Genomic DNA, 21,626 nt, shown 5'->3' on the forward strand with positions numbered 1-21,626 from the left:
TTAATCATTGTATACCACTTGTCAACTAAATAAATATAAAATGGTAAAGATGAATGCACATTTATACATTGATTTAATAGATTTATAGCATATTGAAATAAAAAACTGTCATGGATTTATTGCATTTTATGGAAAAATTAATTCGTTTTTATAATAAATCTTTGAAAATCAAGTTATGGATTTGAATTTTTTTATGTTTTTATAACCTAAAGATGCTATGTGAAAGTTTGTAACAGAAAATAGTGGTTTTCATCTTGTCACTTTCTTGGTATAGAAAACACGTTTTTACCGAAATTTGTCAAAATGGATTTATTTCGTTTTGGAACCAAACTATTCAAATATTGTCCTATTCTAACAAACTATACATCAATGCTTATTCATTTGTGTATAAATCTCAAATTCAAAACATTGAACCTTACTATTGGTTTTGTGGTCCAGGGTCACATTTCATATGGCTGCCAGTTAGTTTTAGTGATTGCTAGCAAGTTTTTTTAATCAAAAGTGAGAAGTTTACCAATGCAAGAACGGCTGTCATTCCAGCTGACTACATATCCTGTCGGGCAGGCACAGGTTCCTCCTTCAGGTGAGGCGTGGCAGTGATGTTCACAGCTTAGAGAGGCACAGCGCCATATACCTGACAAATATTAAAGCCATGTCAATGACATCTAAATGCTGTTGTTACTGTGCCTTATATGGTAGAGCATCGCATTAGCAGCGAAAATTTTGTGAAAATCAAACAAATGTAAATGTAACATTTTTCCAGCCAAACAGTACGAAAGATTTTAGAAGTGTTAAGAAGAGTAACTGACTGCAGTTTCGTCCGGCAGTGCTGTTGGTTTCATCTTCTCCATCTGGACAGTGTGGCGTTCCATCACAGAGATGCTCCAGAGGGATGCAGACGCCACTAGAAGGACACGGCCATTCCCCTGGATAACACTCACGCTGAACGTTATCTAAACATGTCACAAACAACAGCTTTTATGCACAAGAAACTAACCACAGAGAGATACAGTACAAGTTCAAATATATCATCAAAATCAAATTCATTAGCAAGTTGGAAAGTTTTGTTTAGTTTCCATTAATCTGTGAATCATGAAGAGTTTGTTTCAATAAAATCAGTCTGCATCATTACTTTTTGATATGGTTGAAATAGTTATTGTAACACTTTTGAACAATACATAAATATCAAGATATCATCAGAAGACTGATAGACTATTTTGAGCTATACTGTATAACACATTACACAGGTTTTAGTAGTTGGACATAATGCCCTGGCCATAAAACAATGAGATCAAAGCCTGTCCTTTCTAATGTTTAGCATGCAGGGGTGTGGAAAGATAGTTTTAGGTTGAAGGTGCTGTATGTGTGGCCATAACCAGCTATGACGTCACCAAGGTCCGGACAACTGTAAATTTTTTATATCCTCTCTGAATTAAAAATAATTACTTTAAACACTTTCTTGGAGTGTCTGTACTGTATGTGTTATTCACTTTAGACAATTTGCCAAATTGTTTGTGGTGTACTTTGAGATCACTGCAGGGTTTGAGAGAGCAGGTTGTGATGAGGGCAAGGGTACAGCTCTGCAGCTATCTTAACTTTATAGACGAATTTATGACCAGTGTTGGGGAAAGATACTTTTAAAAGTAATGCATTACAATATTAAGTTACTCCCCAAAAAAGTAACTAATTGTGTTACAACGTTTTATTTTGTACCACCAAACTTGCTCGTATAACTACTCGTCTTAAATAGGAAAAACGTTGATGTGTTTGGTCACTTCTAACTTTATCTTATAAATGGTACCATTGAATGAATGGGGCTAAGCTAAATGCTATCGAAGCGTCGCAGCGCGCTCCAGCGCTTACGTGCACGCACACAGATGATAGAGGGATGCATCAACAATTCTTAGTTAAGGTAATAACATATTTTAATATTAAAAATGAGTAGACTATTCCTTTAAGTTACTTTTGCGTTACTTTTTCTTACTTGGCTGAGGCTTGATCTCTTTCAGGCCCTGCAGGTGTTTTATTATGATTGCAAAAATGTCAAGCTCTGGCCTGTCATCTCCGTTGCATAATTCTACGTTGATATGTTCAGTTTAATTCAGTACATTATTTTATTTTTAAATTGAATTAATTCAATTACTCGTTAATATGTTCAGTTTAATTCAGTACATTATTTAATTTTTAAATTGAATTAATTAGGTAACTCGCATTTTTTTTTTTTAAAAAAGTAACTCAAAATAAAGTAATGCGTTACTTTACTCGTTACTTCAGAAAAGTAATATTATTACGTAATGCGTGTTACTTATAATGCGTTACCCCCAACACTGTTTATGACACATACTATTTGCACATATTTCTGTACATTAACAGGATGCAATGATTATATGAATGATTGTTGAATGATGGCCGTTGAATGATTTGAAAATAATGCACACTCAAGGTGGTAATTCGCGGAGTGCCGTTACACCACGGGTGTGCATTATTTTCAAATAATTCAATGGCACTTCATCAATTATTCCTCTTATACCACGGTTATCACAAACATTGCTCTGGTGCCTATTTTTAAGACATTTGACAGGTTAGGTGTACGGTTTACTGAAAAATACTCAACACCCATGGTACATTTCTGAGCCAATCAGAATAAAGCATTCAACAGCCACGTGGTATAATTGGAGAATAAAAGCCCTCCCAACTATATATCGTTGGAAAGGTCTAAGCCTCCAGAATAGACATTTCAACAGTGTTTTATAAAATAAATTATGTAGGGAGAGTAATTGATTCATTTATGAAGAGAGTGTGCCTCAAAACATTTATTTTCTGCTAAATGTTACTGTCCCACCAGCAGGACGCCTACATTTACTTCAATGTTTGCATGTGAATTCTTATCTAATCATGACAAACTGTATATTGTTTGAAAGCGCCAAGAGTGTAGATTTAACTCAATAGGGTGGGGTGACGCTTAAAAGGTTAAAAGCCAGACCTACGAACCTTACTACTGCTGGCGCCACTAAAGATGTAAAATTTTGTGTGTTGTTTATAATCTTTAGTGTAAAAACCTGTGGTGGGCGGAGCTAGTCTAAATACCATAGAGACAGAGCGCAGTGCGTCACAACCTGAAAACCACGCCCCCGGGGGGGAAAGCAATCCAACAGTCTCCATTGACTTTGTATTGCAAAAGGCCGCCTCCTTGTCATTTCTGGCTTATAACAAAAAACTGAATAATGCCTAAAAGCTGCTGTGTGACAATATGTACAGCTAACAAGCCAAAGAACACAGAAATAAGTTTTTATAAGCTGTCGAGCCGTAAAACCCAGTCTTTAAGGAGAATAAAGTGGATCGCCGATTACGTTTCCCCCTATTGGACGCAGTTTTACTAATAGGAGTACTATGAAAAGTTGCCTGTTTCCATTTCTGTGTCTAAACGCTCGTTTTTTGAAGTCGACAGCTTATTAAAAATTATTTATTTATTTTTTTGGCATGTTAGATGTACATACACCTTGTCACACAGCAGCTTTTAGGTATTATTCTGTTTTTAAGTTTAATCTGTAAATAAGTTTTTATAAGCTGTCGACCCCAAAAAACGAGCGTTTAAAGACACAAAAATGGATACAGGCAACTTTTCATAGTACTTCTATTAGTAGAACAGCGTCCAATAGGGGGAAACGTAGTCGGCGATCCACTTTATTCTCCTTAAAGGCTGGGTTTTACGGCTCGACAGCTTATAAAAACTTATTTCTGGGTTCTTTGGCTTGTTAGCTGTACACCACACAGCAGCTTTTAGACATTATTCAGTTTTTTGTTATAAGCCAGAAATGACAAGGAGGCGGCATCTCGCAATACAAAGTCAATGGAGACGGTTGGATTGAATCCCCCCCCCCCCCCCGGTCTCTATTTGTAAAGAAGGGACGCCGTTTGCATTTAGTGTAAAAAGACACTATGAATAATTACAATACAATTAAATTAGGGAATTGCAGTACGCCTACTTCCCGCACCCCTGTGCGGAGGGTCATTTTAAGCAGCACCTACCACAGCCTTTCTCATCTGTGTTGTCCTCGCAGTCATCTTCTCCATCACAGAGCCAGACCTGATGAATACAGCGTCCACTGGGACAGGTGAAGTATGTTCCTCTGCAGGTTGGGTAGGCTGCAGATACATATCAAAGCGTGAGGATGAGATTTAACATTTACACTCATCTCTAACGTATCATTATACAATAGACTGTACAGGCTCTGAAAAAATTTAAATTAGATGAAACATCTGTTTCACTTTTTAAAGAGAAAAATTTAACCATTTGTTAAGCACTGGGGCAGGGCTTAGGTCTAGACCAAGACTAAAAGGCTTGTTTGAGCTGTCTTGACTGAAAATAGCTTTCATTGACATATCTTAAAATATATCAGTGCCATTGTTTTGTCTCAAGATGCACATCAGTAGTATTTTTGTAAAATAAACTACTTAAATGTCCTAATTTCAAATGTCCCTGTTATCATACTGCTTTGTTTTACATATACATGTTAATTTGGCCTGTCTTATTTCATGCAGCATTTTGAATTGACATTGAGGAAAGATAAGATGAAACTTACTGCAGTTTTGTTCGTCACTTCTGTCCCCACAATCATCATCATGGTCACAGACGTATCCTCGAGGGATGCACTCTCCATTATTACAGCGAAATTGATTGCTGCTGCATCGCTGGGCTGAATACAACCAAATAAAAAACTCTTTCTGTTAGTGATACTGCATAAAGGGCATTTTACAAGTGAACCGTTTTCACCAAGTGGGCCACCCACAATCTTGAGACCCACAGGCATTACAGGCAGAGGTAAAATCATGGAATTGATGGAAACAGTAATATATTAGTAAGTCTAAGTGATAGGGTAATATTTGGCTATTTTGAGATTATACAGTACCCTTTATAAAAAAAAAGTTGCCACAAAAGGTTTTTACATGCAGCGATGCCATACAAGCCCCTTTTTGTTCTCCAAAAAAACATTCAGTTTAAAGGATTACTCCACTTAATAATCATAAAAAAATCCTGATAATGTACTCACCCCCATGTCATCCAAAATGTTGATGTCTTTCTTTGTTCAGTCGAAAAGAAATGAAGTTTTTTGAGGGAAACGTTCCAGAATTTTTCCATATAGTGGACTTTAGTGGACCTCAACAGACTGCAGTTTCAATGCAGTTTCAAAGGACTCTAAACGATCCAAACCGAGGCATAAGTGTCTTAAGACATTTTCGCCAAAAAATTTAAAATATGTACTTTTAAACTACAATTTTTCATCTTGTGTATTGTGTAATCACGTTGAAAGGTCACGCATGGCGTATGCAAAACTATCGCTCTAGTGTTAACAAGTGTGGAGAAAGACGACCGTTCTGAAATAGTTGTATGTGGAATGATACTAATTTATGTCTATCTGTCAGTTTATTGTTTAAAATAGCCATGATTACATAATACTTTAGGTCGCGTGTCGCATCACACGGCTAGTGCAAGATGAAAAGTTGGTTTAAAGTATATATTTTTAACTTTTTGGGGCGAAAATCCAATCGTTTTGCTAGATAGGACCCTTATGTCTCAGATGGGATCGTTTAGAGCCCTTTGAAACTGCATTATTACACTGTTTAAGAGTTGGTTTCCTCATGCTAAACAAATGCAAAGTGTCAAAAGAGATTGGACGTGTTACAGAGTATTTCTGTGCCGAATGCACTTCGCCAGGGTTGGTACAAGTTTCTGACAGTTTTCTTAGATTACGGGTCCAGCTGACGTTTCAGGGATAAGCTATACGTATCACTTCTTTATATGGGCACTTACCCTGGAAAACTACGCCCACCCGTCAATCAGCGGGAGAAGACGCTGAGTTACAGGCATCACTTCACGCAACAGTTTTGTTTTATATCAAGACTCAACAAAGGCTTGAAAGAAGAAGTGTGTTTTTGGATGTAAAGAGAAGGAAGCCAGCATTATGGAAACAATGGATATAGTTTATTAATCGGAGTAGCAGTGGAGTTTTGCGTGTGTGTTTGTTAAACGCTGGATTTCAGTGAAAAGTCTCATCTGGGTCATGAGTTGCATGCAGTATATAATACTTCTGTGTTATGTTGGAAATAGGCGCGTAAGTGCAAATTATATAAATGACACGAACATGTAATCATAAGTGATCCAGTCAGTGTTGTATAAAGAGTTGACTCGTGACTCGCTCCTCCCGCAGCTAGTAACTCCTTCTGAATTTTTCGTACGTTATCGTAAAGAATCGGTATAGCTAATCTGTCTTTTATAAATCTGATAAAATAAATCTGAATAATCTAAAAAACAGATTAGCTTTACCGAATTTTTACGATAACGTACGAAAAAAAACGAAATGAGGAGTTACCAGCTGCGGGAGGAGCGAGTCCGAGTCAACACTTTTTATAACACTGACCGGATAACTTATGATTACATGTTCGTGTCGTTCATATAATATGCACTCTTTGGAGATTTGAAGGATGTAATACTTCTCTATAGGTACTCCAAATTAACACCAGATAGGCAGAAACAACATGTGTTATGGCTGCTTTAAAACTGCAAACGGTTGACGTCCACTATAGTCCACTATATGGAGAAAAATACTGGAATGTTTTCCTAAAAAAACTGAATTTCTTTTGGACTAAACAAAGAATGACATAAAGATCTTTGATGTAGTAAATGTTAAAGGACTTTTTAAAAACTTTTTATAGACATTTTGTGAAACAGAAAGGTTCTTCAGATGTTAAAGGTTCTTTACAGGTAACAGCCAAAAATGTTTCTTCTATGGCATCGTGTAGCGACTTTATTTTTAAGAGTATATGTACCAGTAAATATTGAATAAAATAAACACACAAGTCTAAATCACAACCCCCAGATCCTGCACAAACAGTTCTGTGGGCCGCCAGCGGATGATTGTTAATGCCAGGTAAAGACACTCACTGCAGTTGGCCTCGTCTGATCCGTCTCGGCAGTTGAGCACCTGGTCACAGTGCTGGCTTCTGTTATAACACGCGCCGTTAGCACACCTCAGCTCCGAGCACTCTGGATAAACTGAGAGAAACAGACCTCGCTATTTCAATTAAATATAATCACTGTGCAATGCGATATGGCTTTCACAGCAGTACGGCATTAACAGAGAGGATTTTACGTGCCGGATGAGACATGAAAAACAAGCACAATCTTTTACGGCTCTACGGCCGCTATAAGCTCAACTGTGACAGCAAGGCAGTGTGGGATATCAGCTCAATAATGACACGTGGACTAATCCACAAAAGAATCTGCAATCAATTTTGACAAACAAGAGGTGTATTGTGGCCATTTCTGTCCATCAGCGAGACGCTTAATCTTACAAACTGATTAAAAATGCCACAGGATCCTTTGAGGGGGAAAAAGACCACTCTTATCGTTTCAGCATCGACTATAGCAATGCATGCACAAATCGCAGAATATGAAGAGCATTTCTTTCAAAAGAAAAACTATTTCAGACGCATTTGCCAGTGTTACACAGTACAAAAATGGTTTTTAATAGCATAAAGAAATATGTGAGCTATACAAGAAATGCAAGGCACATGTTAATCCTTTAAAACAGAGCTTGTGAAGTCATATTATGATATACATTAAGATAAAAAATATCGCAATGTAGGGCTAGTTGATATGGTAGTTACCATATTGTCCAGTCCTACATATATATCGAATAAACTTTATATCAATAAATATCCCCCATTGATTTTATTGCACTTATTGTCCATTTTGTATTTGAACAATTTCCTAAACAGTGTGGCATTAAACTACCTTCATGGTTATACCGTTAAGTAAAAAAAAGTTGACGTTTCACTTTTAGCTCCTTTAATATCACCTGACCCCAATCCCATTACACACATTCCTGAAGTACACTTACGGCAGTTCCTCTCATCTCCTCCATCAAGGCAGTCGGGTACACGGTCACACCTGTATGCTCCTGGGATGCAGGCACCGTTCGTACAGGTGAACTGAGAACCGGAGCACGTCCTGCCAGCTGCCAGAGAAGATCAAAGAGACATTTCTCATAAGAGTACAGCGGGTGGTCCTCATCTCTACAACGCGCACACGCTTCACCTTTTTGTTTAAGACTGCAGGCCACAGATCTGAGATATTGTGTTTCTCAGACGTGAAGGAAATTACATCCCTGTACATGACTGAAAGATAGTGGCGCTCTTGGAGCTCTGATGGACAGTCATAATTGAAATGATAAAGGAACAACGGACGCAGATACTCACGGCAGTGTTGCCTTTCATCGGATCCGTCCTCGCAATCCTCCTCATCATCGCAGACCCAATTATGAGGAATGCACTCGCCGTCACTCAGACACTGAAACTGTCCGCTCTCGCAGGTGGGCTGGGCTGCAAAAGTGTTATAAGGTTGCTAAATTAGATGCTCACCTGCACTACGTTTACTTTCAAAGATCTTTTTTTGAAAATATGCTCATTTTCCAACTTCCCTAAATTTAAACATTTGATTTTTTCGCTATATTTTTTCCGATATTTTTCCTATTTTAAACTTGACTCTTCTGTAGTTACATTGTGTACTAAGACCAACAGAAAATTAAAAGTTGCGATTTCCTGGGCCGATATGGCCGGGACTATACTCTCATTCTGGTGTAATAATCAAGGACTTTGCTGCTGTAACATGGCAACAGGAGGCGCAATGATATTATGCAGCAGCCGAAAATAGTCCCCTTAGTAACTTTCAATGGCAGGGGACTATTTTTAGGCAGTGTGTAATATCACTACGCCTGCTGCAGCCATGTTACGGCGGCAAAATCCTTGATTATTACGCCATAATCTGCCTAGAAAATCACAACTTTTAATTTTCTGTCGGTCTTAGGACACATTGTAACTATAGAAGAGTCAAGTTTAAATAGGAAAAATATTGAAACTCTTTGGTTATTTTTGAGCATGATGCTAATAGTCTAATCAGATTCAATGGATTATGCTATGCTATGCTAAAAGTGGCACCGTCACAACCGGAGATCGGCTGAATGGATTCCAAAAAGCTAAAAATCAAATGTTTAACTCTAGGGGAGCTGGAAAATGAGAACATTTTCAAAAAAGTGGAGTGTCCCTTTAAAGTTCCTCAAACCCTGCTGAAAAAAACAGCATACCAGCAAGACCAGCATATGTTGTGTTTTGGTGCTGGTTTGCTAGGGAACACCAGCTAAACCAGCATCAAACCTGCATCAGCACCAGCATAAGCACCAGCTAAACCAGCATCAAACCAGCATCAGCACCAGCATTAGCACCAGCTAAACCAGCATTAGCACCAGCATCCCATGCTGGTCATACCAGCATATGTTGTGTTTTGGTGCTGGTATGCTGGTGACCACCAGCTAAACCAGCATAGACCAGCATAATTCCCATGCTGGTTTGATGCTGTTTTTTTCAGCAGGGAAGTAAAGTGCAGTGTAAGAGTTGCCATTTGGCACAAGGATATGTATTGCAACTGGTTAGTGCAGTTGCTGTCACATCGCTTTCTAGTTCCGATAGAAATGCAAAAGTGATTTTCCATCCAGCACTTTTTACCCCAAAATGTGCATTAAAAATTGGTGTATGAAAACATGGCTATTGAAGGTTCATTTAGAACAAACAAGCCTATGAATTGGGAGAAATTTTGGTAACTGGCCATGTCCGGAATAGCTTGCTATCAAACTACTTTGAGTATTTCTGCAGTATATGTTGTGTAAAAGGTGCATAGTTTGCAACTTTTCCAGCCTGATCCCACAAAATACGTGAAATAGTCACTCATTATTTTGCTCAGTTTTGTGTGGCATTATCACGTATTTCCACCATTTTACGACTTTCTTTTCCGTGTCAGGACGTATTGGTTACTCAACTGTTTCTACTATTTTCTTACAATTGTCGCTTCGGTTTGGGGTAAGAACCCAACTCTAACCCTAAATCAGGCGATAATGGTTTAAAAAGCATACGAAAAACAGTGTAAACCAATACTAAAAGTGACATCCTAACGCAAACAGCAAATCTAACCCCAAACCAAAGCGACAATTTGAGTAACCAATACGTGAACCTGACATAGAAAAGACGGGCACGTAAAATGGTGGAAATACGTGACAAAGCCATGCAAAACTGAGCAAAATAATGCGTGATTAATTCACGGAAATTTGTGAGATCAGGTTGGATTTTTCTGTATGCATATAATATTAGGATATGTTCAGTGCAAAATGTGCAGTATAAAACAAATCAAGAATGCATTGCACAAATTACTGTTGCTCACATTTTGTAAAAACAATAACAGCAATTTTGGTTGTTGATTTTAACACAGTTATTAAGAAACTTTAGGAGCACACCCCTGTGTTAAATCACTGTAATGACCTCTCATTATCACTTTTTGAGATCACAATCACACAACTGCTTATTTTGTGTCAGAGAGCATTACGTATCCTACGAACAAGAGATACTTACGGCAGCCGATTTCATCAGAGTTGTCGGAGCAGTCTGATGTGCCATCACATCTCTGACCTGCTGGAATGCAATGGCCCGTCCCACAGCGAAAAGAGCCGAACTCACAACTTGAACCTACACAGAAAGACACAACATTGATTCTTCATGGTGCAATTGTCCAAATTTGCATAACGGCTACTAAATTGTGTAATCAACTTTTGTCGCAGATGTAACCAATTTCCTATAAATTCACCCTGCATTTGCATTCATGCATACTTTTTTGTTCTGGTGAACACAAAGGAAGATATTTTGAGGAATGTTTGTAACCAAACCATTCATGAGCCCCATTCACTTCCATAATATTATATTTTCCTACTATGCAAGTGAATGGGGCTCATGATAGGTTTGGATACAAACATTCCTCAAAATATCTTCCTTTGTGTTTATCAGAACAAATACATTTATACAGGTTTGTAACAACATGAGAGAAGAAGATGACAGACAAATGAAGACAGAAGTTTCATTTTTGGGTGAACTATCCCTTTAGGAATCCTATTATGATAAATGATTTATGATGTTTGCCAACTCTAAGTGACTTGCTTTGAAAAAATGAGAAAATCACATGTTCATAATTTAGGTCTATAAAGTTACTCAATGTTGACTACAAGATTATAACCAAGGTTTTTGCACATAGCCAGTCCACTCCCACAGATCATAAAACTGCAACGAGATGAGTTTGTGAAGTCCAGATAATGTCATGTATGTATTAAGATATAATGTAAGCATCTCACAAGTTACTATACAAGATAAAGTTCACAAGATTTCTGTCATCACAAACAATGTCCTTCGGCATGTGAACGATTTAAAGACCTGACGCTATTTACAATCTCACAATATAGTATTACGCTACATGAACAGTGTTGCAGATTCATGGGAATGAACATTCCCCAAGTATTAATTTAGGCCTGTCCTTATTGGATACAAAAAGTATCTTGTTAGTTTTGTCACAATGTCCCTCGGGAATACCTTTGCCTGGAAAGTTAGTCTAAATATAAGAAAGACTTGGAGACTTATACAATTTCATGATTTCAATATATCACTTTATTTAAAACGTTAAATCAGATTAAAGATATAAATCTCCAGTCTCATTCATTCCTAATCTGGTAATAGCTTCTAAGATTTGTGCATGCACGATTGGAAATCGTTTCCACAAAACTGGAATGTATATTTTTTTTTACATTTTACAAATTCATGCCCATTGCATGTTTATAAATATGCTCTTAATAAAAGTATAGATCTGTTTAACATATTTCACTATTCTTTACACAGAATTTTGCTGAAAACAAACCCAGCATAGAAAACAAAGGGAAAAGCATGCAAATTCTGTCTGCACCTTAAAACCAGATAAACTGCCTTTATATTTTTAAACATTTTGCTGCTTGAGTAAATGTATCTGGTTTTAAGGGCATTCATCTGTTACTGGAAAACAAAATACTGAATGCGACTTTTGCACAAAAATATATGAAACCAAACTCATCCATATTTTCAATAGATAAATGACAATTTGTAAATGCAATCTATTTCATCTGGATGAAATGCAGTTGTGACAAATCACTGATAAAACATTTACCGAATTGACAGGCGGCGGATTCAAACGTATAAGAACACAATGTGCAAGCATCTCTTAGCCCTAACTCAAATCTTTCTTTTGATCTGCCTCTGTGATTGACATGTCACCAGATAAGGTACCATCCCTCTACCTTCCCCGACAGGACTTATCAACACAATCAGCCCAGCTCAGCAGCGGAGCCCTCCATCAGAAGAGCGGACGGGGGATTCTGATTGTCTCCTCTCTGACACTGATAAATGGTGCATGCTGTTCCTTGTCAGAAATGTAATTAGGATAAATATCGGTACCGGGTGGTACCGTAGCCCTTACACCCAAATTCCAAAAGCAAAGGGAGATGCAAGGTGGAATGAGCTGGTGAAGAGCTGGGGTTGGTGGGCGGGTGAGTGAGTAAGTATATCTTATCAACAGTTACCTAAACACATGGAGACACACAAATACACTCAAATACATCTCGGGTTAAATGCTTGCAATTTGCGCCCCCCCCCCCCCCAAAAAAACGGAGAAATGAAATGCTATATTTTTAAACGCTCTAATTTATTACATTTTTTAAAGTATTTATTTATTTATAAAATCAGGTTAATGGATAAGTTTATATATCTATATTTTAACAAATTATATAATGTAAATGTACAAATTTAATTTTCCCAGCAGCCCTGGGGTGTATCGCTTATGTTAAAAAAGTCCAAAGGGAGCAAAAGATAAAAAAGTAAAAATTGTGCTGGGCAAAGATTAATCGCGATCAATCGCATACAAAACAAAAGTGCCTTTTTGCACAATATACGTGTATGTAACGTGTCTAATCATTATGTATATTTAACCAAACACATATATTCATTTCATTTTTTTATTTATATATGATTTTTTTTACATTTATATTTAATATAGATTATATAAAAATATAAATAAATATATATAAACATGTAAATGTTTCTTAAATACATACATGAATGTGTGTGTATATATTTATACATAATAATTAGACACGGCACACACTCATATATTATACCAATAATCACTTTTATTTTGTATGCGATTAATCGCGATTAATCTTTGCCCAGCACTAAAAAAAACACTTTAATAAAATTCATAAACATTAATACATCTGCTAAAGTGTCAAAAATACCACCAAAACATCTACGACTGTTGTTTAAGTCAAAAACATTTTCTCACGAGAATAAAGCCATGTGTCCACCGAAGCGTTTTTCTTGCAGCCTGCTTATGTTTTTAATTGTTTCCAAATAAAGTGCCACGCTTTAAAAAAAACGCCAGCAGCTGGCTGTTTTTGTCCATGTTTGGTGCTTGCGCTCCGAGTTTTTGTCCAAGCGTCGAGAGTTGAAAATGAGCTGATAGTTGACGAACACTCAGCTGGTCAATGTCACTTTTTACTCATCCGTCCAATCACAGAGGAGAAGGGACAGGACAAATACCACATCAACCAACCAGCACATCGTACAACGACCAAAAAACAAAACAGAAGTCACATCAACTACTCCTTCAGCTTAACTCTTTTCCCGCAATTGACGAGTTACTTCGTCGTTTAAGAGAAAACCTTTCCCTGCCAATGACGCTTTCCTGACTAGTTTTTAAGGGAATATATAATTTCACTAGGTGGCGCTTACCCAATTAATAAAAAACTGAAGCACCAACTAATTCTACAACATTGTAAACGTGTATGTTTTGAGGATCGCTCTGAATCTGATCTTTAACAAAATTCCTTTACAAAAATGCAATTATTTCAGCTTTTTGCTCAAAATTTGGTATTTTTGAATAGAGTTTATGAAAAGAGAACAAATGAAGATAGGAGGTTTGTTTATTTGTTTGTTTGAAGGAGAGGGTATGTTCTTTCTATTTAATGTATTGTATGTTTATATATTTATAGAAGAAAATCTTCCTGGAAGGCATTTTGTAAAACTTTTGTGAAAATCACAAAAAATGCTGGTGGGCAACTGTTTAAATAAAGGCTGGCGGGGAATGCGTTAAGAAACGCTGGCAAGGGCCCAGAGTCGTGCGTTTTCAGCCGCATTTAAACACTTTGATGGACACAGGCCTAATGCTACGTACACACCAAAGGCGGGGCATCGCGTTGCTCGATCTAGATTACTCGCAAGATTGAACTTCGTGTCATGCTAATTTTTGAAGGCGAGTTTGAGGCAAATAGCGTGTGTTTTCGCTACAAACACGGCACCCCAGGTGAGGACGCTTCTGATCGCGTCTTTGCATTGACTTTGTATGTAATCTACTCACGCAAATCATTGAACTCGCGTCTGGTTTGAACCTACAGTAAGAGACAAATCCTGCACAGCAAAATCACCAGTGTTATATTAACACTCCTGGTGTATATATGGGTACCACCAGGTCTGGTGGTACCCATATAAACACCAGCAGTGTAGATTTAACACTGAAGATTTTGCTGTGTGGTGTGACTTGAAGGACTGTTGTATGTTTCCTATTTATAGCTGTAAGACAGACATTTGACATTAATAAAACATTTTGAACTTTAGTCTTTTGAAAATTAATATAATATTAATTTTTCTCAATGACAGATAAACTCATTGTTTGTATGAACTATATGAACTAAGAAAGTTATCATTCTGCTGTCTTGTAGTAACTCAGGTGACTTGATCAAACAGAGTATTGTACTTGCCAACAGGACTAAACTATGAGGTAATCTCTGACATTTAGCCGACCAGTAACCCTGCTGAAAAATCTGAGGTAATATGTTTAGACATCCGACTGACAGTATTTAAAGTCTACAGTGTAATAAAGTAATCTCTAAATGGATAGAGGAACAACTCCCTCTTAGAGACATGACAGAATGAAGCTTTCAGTAAAATTTAACATGCTGTAAAATAAAGCTTGCTGGCTATCTGTGCTTCTGTATGCAGCCAGTTTGCAAAATCTTATAGTACTGAGCAATTTTAAATGTCTTAATGTTAATTTAGACCAAAATGTGACTGATTTTTGCCTGATATATGTTAAAGTTGTCATCACATTGGTAGCGTTACGTGGGTGGTTGCTAGAGTTTTGCTACGTAGTTTCTTGGGAGATTATAAATCTTTTTACCTTTTATCATCTGCCAGGGAAAAATTGCTTTAAAATGTGAACAACATCCTAATCAAACTGCACAAATGGAAACATCATTCTGAAATCGAATACTTATGGTACCAAACACAGAGCATCAAGCAGGCTGTTGGTCGAGTGCCACAGCGAAACAAACGCTATATTAGCAGAGCATTTATTATGTATGAGTCTAAAGTTTATCAGCCTCGTTCCCCATGATGTTCTCTTTAATAATGGATTTTGTTCTCTGCCAAAAGGCCACAGGGGTCTGCGCTCGATCCACGGCGCTAAAAGCTCAGTGAGGGCCTTCTCATAGCAAGACGCCCAGACCAAACACCAACGCTTTTAAAGCGTGCCAGCCAAATGGGCTTCCTTTTTAACTCCTTCAGCAGCCAATTGGAAAGCAAGCCTTTTTCCTGCTCAGTTTACTAATGATAAAATTGCTACTCTGCCCATTCAAAGGCACTCTTTGTTGTTAGGACATGATCCCGGAGGTTTCACCAGCATCTGTAACGCACAGGTAGACAACTGGCATATACGGGATCAGGGAGGTTAGACGCTCTTAGCGCCACCCGCTTGCCGTAATAGAATATTAAACATCAACAATCTATCCAGCAATGCATTTCCAAATGATAAGAATGTGAATTAGACACTTTTTAAAATATCTTAAAGCACTTAAGTTCAACAAAGGCGACAACTTTTTTTATGCTTTATTGTTGTATACCAACAAGGATTAAACTACAGCAGTATGGCTGTAACTTGCTAAATGCAGCGCTATGCGATATGCAATACGATAATACTTTAAGGCTGTAAAATTAAATTAAACAGCAAATTATTAGCCTGGCTAACACCAGACCAGTCTCATAGAGAATGCTAATTTTCTTGTATTTGAGGCGTGGTTTACGAATGCCCAGAACCGTTTATTCGACTCTATGAATGTCTATCAAATGCGTCTGTACGTAGCTCACAGCCATTCGTTTCAATTATATCAGATGACGTATGTAGAGCGACATCTATTCAAGCGTCAACAACTTTTATCGGGTACGTATGTGTGCACATAGCTGACGTTGTCATCGTCTTGCTGCCTCCTCCCCATTCTGTGATTGGTTCCCTATTTTAGAGAAAAAATTGGTCCATGGTTTCCATGCTAGACTTGCAGTGTGAATAAATTTGCGTGTAAGGCAGCATGGGGAAACCCAGGCTAGCAAATTATAAAAAAAATTGCATTTTTACATAATTCCTGGAAAGAGAAAACATCACTCTCTTGGTCTTAACCTAAAACTTTTTTGAAGTATTCACATTTTTGCAAATCATCGCTGTATGCATATTGCGATATGCGCAATTGCGGTATTCCCAGCCCTAGGCAGCGGGATCATAATGCTGCGTTTACACCAGCCGCAGTAGAGGCGTGAAACGCGAGTGATTTCAATGTTAAGTCAATGCGTGGACGCGCGTCTGGAGGTCTCGCGGCGCGGATGAGGCGTTTGGCACGGAAGACGAGATTCCGCCTCATTCGCGCGTCTAGTTCGCCCGCAAATTGAGCGCCTGGCACGGTACGTGTGAATGTTGCTGTTTGTGCATTTTGCATTTGACGCGAATTGCCGGCTGACGCCCGAGTTGAAAAATGTGAACTTTGGAGGATTTTGCCCCGCGTTAACCAATCAGGAGCCTGCTTGCTGCTATGGCGGCAGCCCCAGCCGGAGTCACTCATTCAACCTGAAGGACTGCTTGATATTGTCCGTAAGCAGTCACCCGAAGCTATACGACACAAGTTCTTTTTCTATAGAGACAGGAATAAAAAGGACCTGGCTTGGAAGAGTGTCAGTGAGGACATTGGGAAACCTGGTAAGTTATAATACACATTTCACTTTTGAGTCACGTGATGTTTATCGACCCGCGCCGTTTATTTTCCCCCTATAGTAAGGATACCAAATACAAACCGGTAACTCTCTCGATAAATGCACAATCAATATCAGTCATCTTGCAAACAGACAACCGAAAAGCACTTCCCCCTCCCACAAGAAGCAGATTTTGCCTCTGACGCGCGTCAAATGCTTGATTTTTCCATGCGTCTACTTCGCTCTAGACGCGCAAATGCATTTAAACTGTTCAAGCGGCAAACTAGGCGCAGTAGACGCGATTTAGACGCCTGAAACACGGTTGGTGTAAACGCAGCATAAGACAGAATTTGCTGATTTATCACACACATTAAACTTTAGCAGAAGCCAAAACGTATCCACTGTAACCCTCCAAATACTGTAAAATCATAGTTTTTTTTACACATCAGCACTGGATAAATTTGACAAGTTACCTATTAAGGCCTATCTTGCTCCTGCACTCAGCGGCATGAACCGCATTTAGCCGTGGCTGTCCCTGTAATTTCCTGCGGTGGGGTTTTATTTGGATGTCTTAACTAAGATGTGCGAATGACAACAGTTATAGAGGACAGCCATGCGATTGTCCCACAGGCCATTGTGAGGAGAGTGTCTTGTATTATGCAAATGCCATCCTACTGTTGTCTGAGTCTCAGCTTGTTTTTCCTTCCTCCTGTTTGCGGTCTCTCTCTTTTTTCCCTGTCTCTGCCTCCTCTCTGGCCATGTCTTTTCTAATTAGCCAACTTAAACCCTCAGCATGCAAGAATCCCGAAACTATCTGAGGGGAAAAACAAGAACGCGCCAACGTCAACCCACAAAGAGAGTGGAGGTGGAGGAATTTTCATTAGAATGAAGCCTCCCGAAAGCTTAGACCCCACTGTGAGATCACAATGGCACAATGGACCGGCTGGCTGGGCTGCAGCCCCATAACTGAAAGTGTCAGCACGCCAAAAGGGCCAATGGAGACAGATAGCAGAATGGGGGAATACAGTACAGCTTCCTGCGAGAAAGAAAAACCCATCCTCCTCCCTTCTGACATCCCTCCTTCCTTAAAAAAACTAAAGGCACTTGCCAGCCACTGCCCCCCCAAAACATCTCTTTCCAGTCCCGCGGGGGCCATGGGAGAGGTGCCGCTTCTTTCATCAATACCGCCTTGTTTTGGTGCGGCCCGAGTGAATGCATGCGCAGAGATGGCTGGCGGAGTTGAGCGACAGGGCCGGCCATGCTGCGGAGCAGAGTGCTGCGGCCTGTTTCATATGGAAATGGAGGATGCAGAATGCAGTCAATTGCTTTACAACTGACTTTGGCTCACACGGCTCAAACTGAATGTAGAGAAAGGAACCACTGGTACGCTCAGGCAGCTTGGAATGGGCGAGGATTGGAAAGGAGGTAAACATAGAGTCAGGAAGCCCATTAAAGCATTCAGCTCAGCATCTCTGACTTCTGTTAAAACTTGATTTAGTGATAGACAGGCCAATATTTGTGCCAATTTTAAATCATTAGTATTAACAAATATTGGTATTACTTCAAAGTTCTAGCTTTCGTAGTGTGATAGTAGCAAAGCTTCTTTTACTGGTTGGTCCATTGCATCACATCCATGGCAGTTATTTACTTATTTCTACACTATTATAAGGGTCACTGAATGCAAACACAACTGCAAAGTACAAGACTTTCCAGCATTCAGTCTGCATATAGCGGTGGTGACTTAAACATCCACTGTTTATGCTGTTTACAATGTGAGTACATATGAAGTTGTACTCTGTTGCACAAGGACTTAGACCGGAAAGGCCCAAAAGCATGCATGAGCTTTAAGCGGCATGTGAATGTCAGAAACACAGGAATATTCATATTTTTTCACATTTAACGTCACGATAAGACGTCTTCAGAATTATTATTTTTTGGATTAAAAATCTTCAGTACCTTTTGATAGATCCAACTATGGCTAATATTGGCTATGCCTGTAATGTTAGATCAACAGGATGTATTCTGCCAAACTAAGGTTAGATCAAACTATATGCCTGATCCTAAGATCTTTAAAGTATGAAACATTTTTGTTTAAGACCACAGTGACTGTCCACTTAGTAACTTTGCTTACAAAAACACTCCAACCTTTATCAGAGTTCCCACACCTTAGTTAACTTCAAATTTAAGAACCTTTCAAGGACTTTCCAGGTCCAATACCCTCAAATTCAAGGACTAAATGTGGGGACACATTTCAAGTGAGAGCAAGGTTACATTGTGTTACCTTGAAGGATACATTGTTACAGTTCACTTTCAAGGGAACTCGCGCTGCGTCACTGCGGTGACACTTGGGGACGCTTCCAGGGGTAAGTGCGTCTGAATGTGTATATCAAATTCAACCAATGGTGAAGCTTAACGACCGAGACAGGGTGACGCAGGAGCCAGGAATATATCGCTATCTCAAAATTTGCCGAAGACGGCGTTACAGGGACGCAAGAAGTATGACAAGGGAGACGCAGCGTCTTGTTCCCTTCTCAGGGAACAACAGTTACATACGCAACCCGAGATGTTTTTGTGTCAAATACAACTATGCAAAAAAGCATTTTGGTATGAATCAACATTCACATACAGAAGATATAAGCATTTAAAGCGAAGAGTTTAGCTCGTGTGCTTAAAAAGTATACAAGTCTACAAAAATATTTTTTTCCAGAAAACTTTTTGCATAAAATAGATTTCAGCACTTTCAATGACCTGGATCTATGTATGTATATTTTCAAATACTTCCCAGGGCCTTGAATTTTTTCCCTCAGATTCACAAACTTTAAAGGATTTCAAGGACCCGTGGGAACCCTGCCTTATATCAAAGCAAAAAAAGTGAATGCGCAATCTCGTAAAGCATATGATGTAACCAAATAATTAAAGACTTACAATGTAATGATTATAAACAACAATATATTTTAACTTTTTGCAACTTATTCAAGGTTTAAACATCACCATTAAAACTATTTATTCCCATGTGGAAAACTAAATGAACATCCAATTGTTGTTTTTAAGAAAAGCAGTTCACTGTAAAAGTGCTTCTTCACCCAAGTTATGCACTTTAGATAGCTGACAGTCAGACAGACAGGTTCAGATAAGGGCTTAGTGTGATATTGGACAGATTCCTTTCTGATTCTCGATTCCTCTCTTGGTTAAGAACAGTCATGGTTGAAAATCATGTTAAAGATCAAGGGTTACTCACTGATCCAGATCTGATTGAGGGTACTGAACAAGATATCACTGCTCGCTGATCTTTACGGTATCGCCTTCATATGGCTGACACGGGACTGTTAGATGATCCTGCTGAACTTACACTTAGTGTAAGTGTCCTTTTAATTATTACAAGCGGACGATGGCTAATACCTGACTAGTGATTCTAGGTCAACAAAGCAATTTGCTAAAAAACCAGTTATGAACAGCACCATCATCACGTTTGCAAACAATCATTAATGCACACACGACAGTAAATATTAATTTAAACAGAATGGATAGAAACAAGATGGTTAATAAACACCCCGAGTAGTGTCAAATTGTGCCAACTCAGGTTGTTTCCAAATATCTCAAAGTTTAAAATAAAGTTGAGCAACATATTAAACAATGTAACGGGTAATCTATTCACATAAATATCACAGTCCAAACTTTTCTGTACTTTCATCGAAGACCTTTAACCCCAGCACAAAAACCATGTTTAAAGCTCGGCGAACCAACAGGAAGTGAAGCTCAGAGGATTAGAGAAAGTAACCTGTCCCCCTCCATTGAGACCCTTTTGGTTATTTCCTCCAAAACACATGCTGAACAAAGCTGGATTACAGGAACCCATTCCTGGCTTACATTTCTGAGGAGATCAATCAAGCCTACAGCCACAAACACAAGCCGGATGCAAACATAGCAGTATGAATTCCTAAAGAAACATATTGCATAAAAGCATCTGCCAAATGCATACATGTAAATATAATTATCCTAATTCAAGCCTATAATAATTTAACTCATGTCTGGTGATAAATTTCAGTACTGTATAGGTTACTGATACCCTGCTCCGTTCTACCATAAGCAAAACTGGTCGTGTGAGCAGCAGATGCTGAGTAATTAGTTGCTTGATTCACATAAGAAGCTTACATACTAAGTGTTGGCCAAAAAGAAAGCAGATTACAATCTGAATGAGACGCTCTAGAAACACAACCACATTTTTGAAGCAGAAGACAAATTGTCAATGAATTTGAGGCAAAAACGTGCCTTTTAATTTCTACACCCCCTCTAATTAGATTGTTTAACAAATAAATCTCGAAATGTGATGAATTTGCTTAGTACCAGTAGCTTGAGGTCTAGAGATTGCCTTTAAGTCACATGCTCGTCTCTGTTACCTAGCAACGGCAAAGCCCAGGCAAAAGTTCTCGGGAGAACCTCAAATCTGTCTGAGAGGGAAGCTTTGTGCGTCACATTTCAAATGTTACAAAGTAACACCGAACGTTCAAAACTACACGTATCAGTGTTACGTATGAGATCGATGATCATCGGCACGCGTTTCGCGTCAATATTTCTTTCAATAATTTTTTTTTAAAGAGTAGACGGCCTATAAGCATGTTCATTATTTATTAATTTTAAATCATGTTAATGATGAATTGTTT

The 21,626-nt window shown here is 38.5% G+C and overlaps 1 protein-coding gene across 3 annotated transcripts in view; it reads right to left on the reverse strand.

The window, feature by feature from the left end:
- lrp2a (low density lipoprotein receptor-related protein 2a) overlaps positions 1–21,626 on the reverse strand; it is a 121,605-nt gene that overhangs the window by 99,484 nt on the left and 495 nt on the right. For all 3 annotated transcript variants that reach the window (XM_073854777.1, XM_073854779.1, XM_055214577.2), the window contains exons 2-9: positions 10,459–10,572; positions 8,260–8,382; positions 7,902–8,018; positions 6,944–7,054; positions 4,584–4,697; positions 4,030–4,146; positions 810–953; positions 515–634 (exon numbers count right to left, since the gene is read on the reverse strand). In XM_073854777.1, coding sequence (XP_073710878.1) covers positions 515–634; positions 810–953; positions 4,030–4,146; positions 4,584–4,697; positions 6,944–7,054; positions 7,902–8,018; positions 8,260–8,382; positions 10,459–10,572 — 960 coding nt within the window. The remainder of the gene's footprint in view (positions 1–514; positions 635–809; positions 954–4,029; positions 4,147–4,583; positions 4,698–6,943; positions 7,055–7,901; positions 8,019–8,259; positions 8,383–10,458; positions 10,573–21,626) is intronic.

The sequence above is a fragment of the Misgurnus anguillicaudatus genome, chromosome 17, assembly GCF_027580225.2.
Source record: "Misgurnus anguillicaudatus chromosome 17, ASM2758022v2, whole genome shotgun sequence".
Taxonomy (NCBI): Eukaryota; Metazoa; Chordata; class Actinopteri; order Cypriniformes; family Cobitidae; genus Misgurnus; species Misgurnus anguillicaudatus.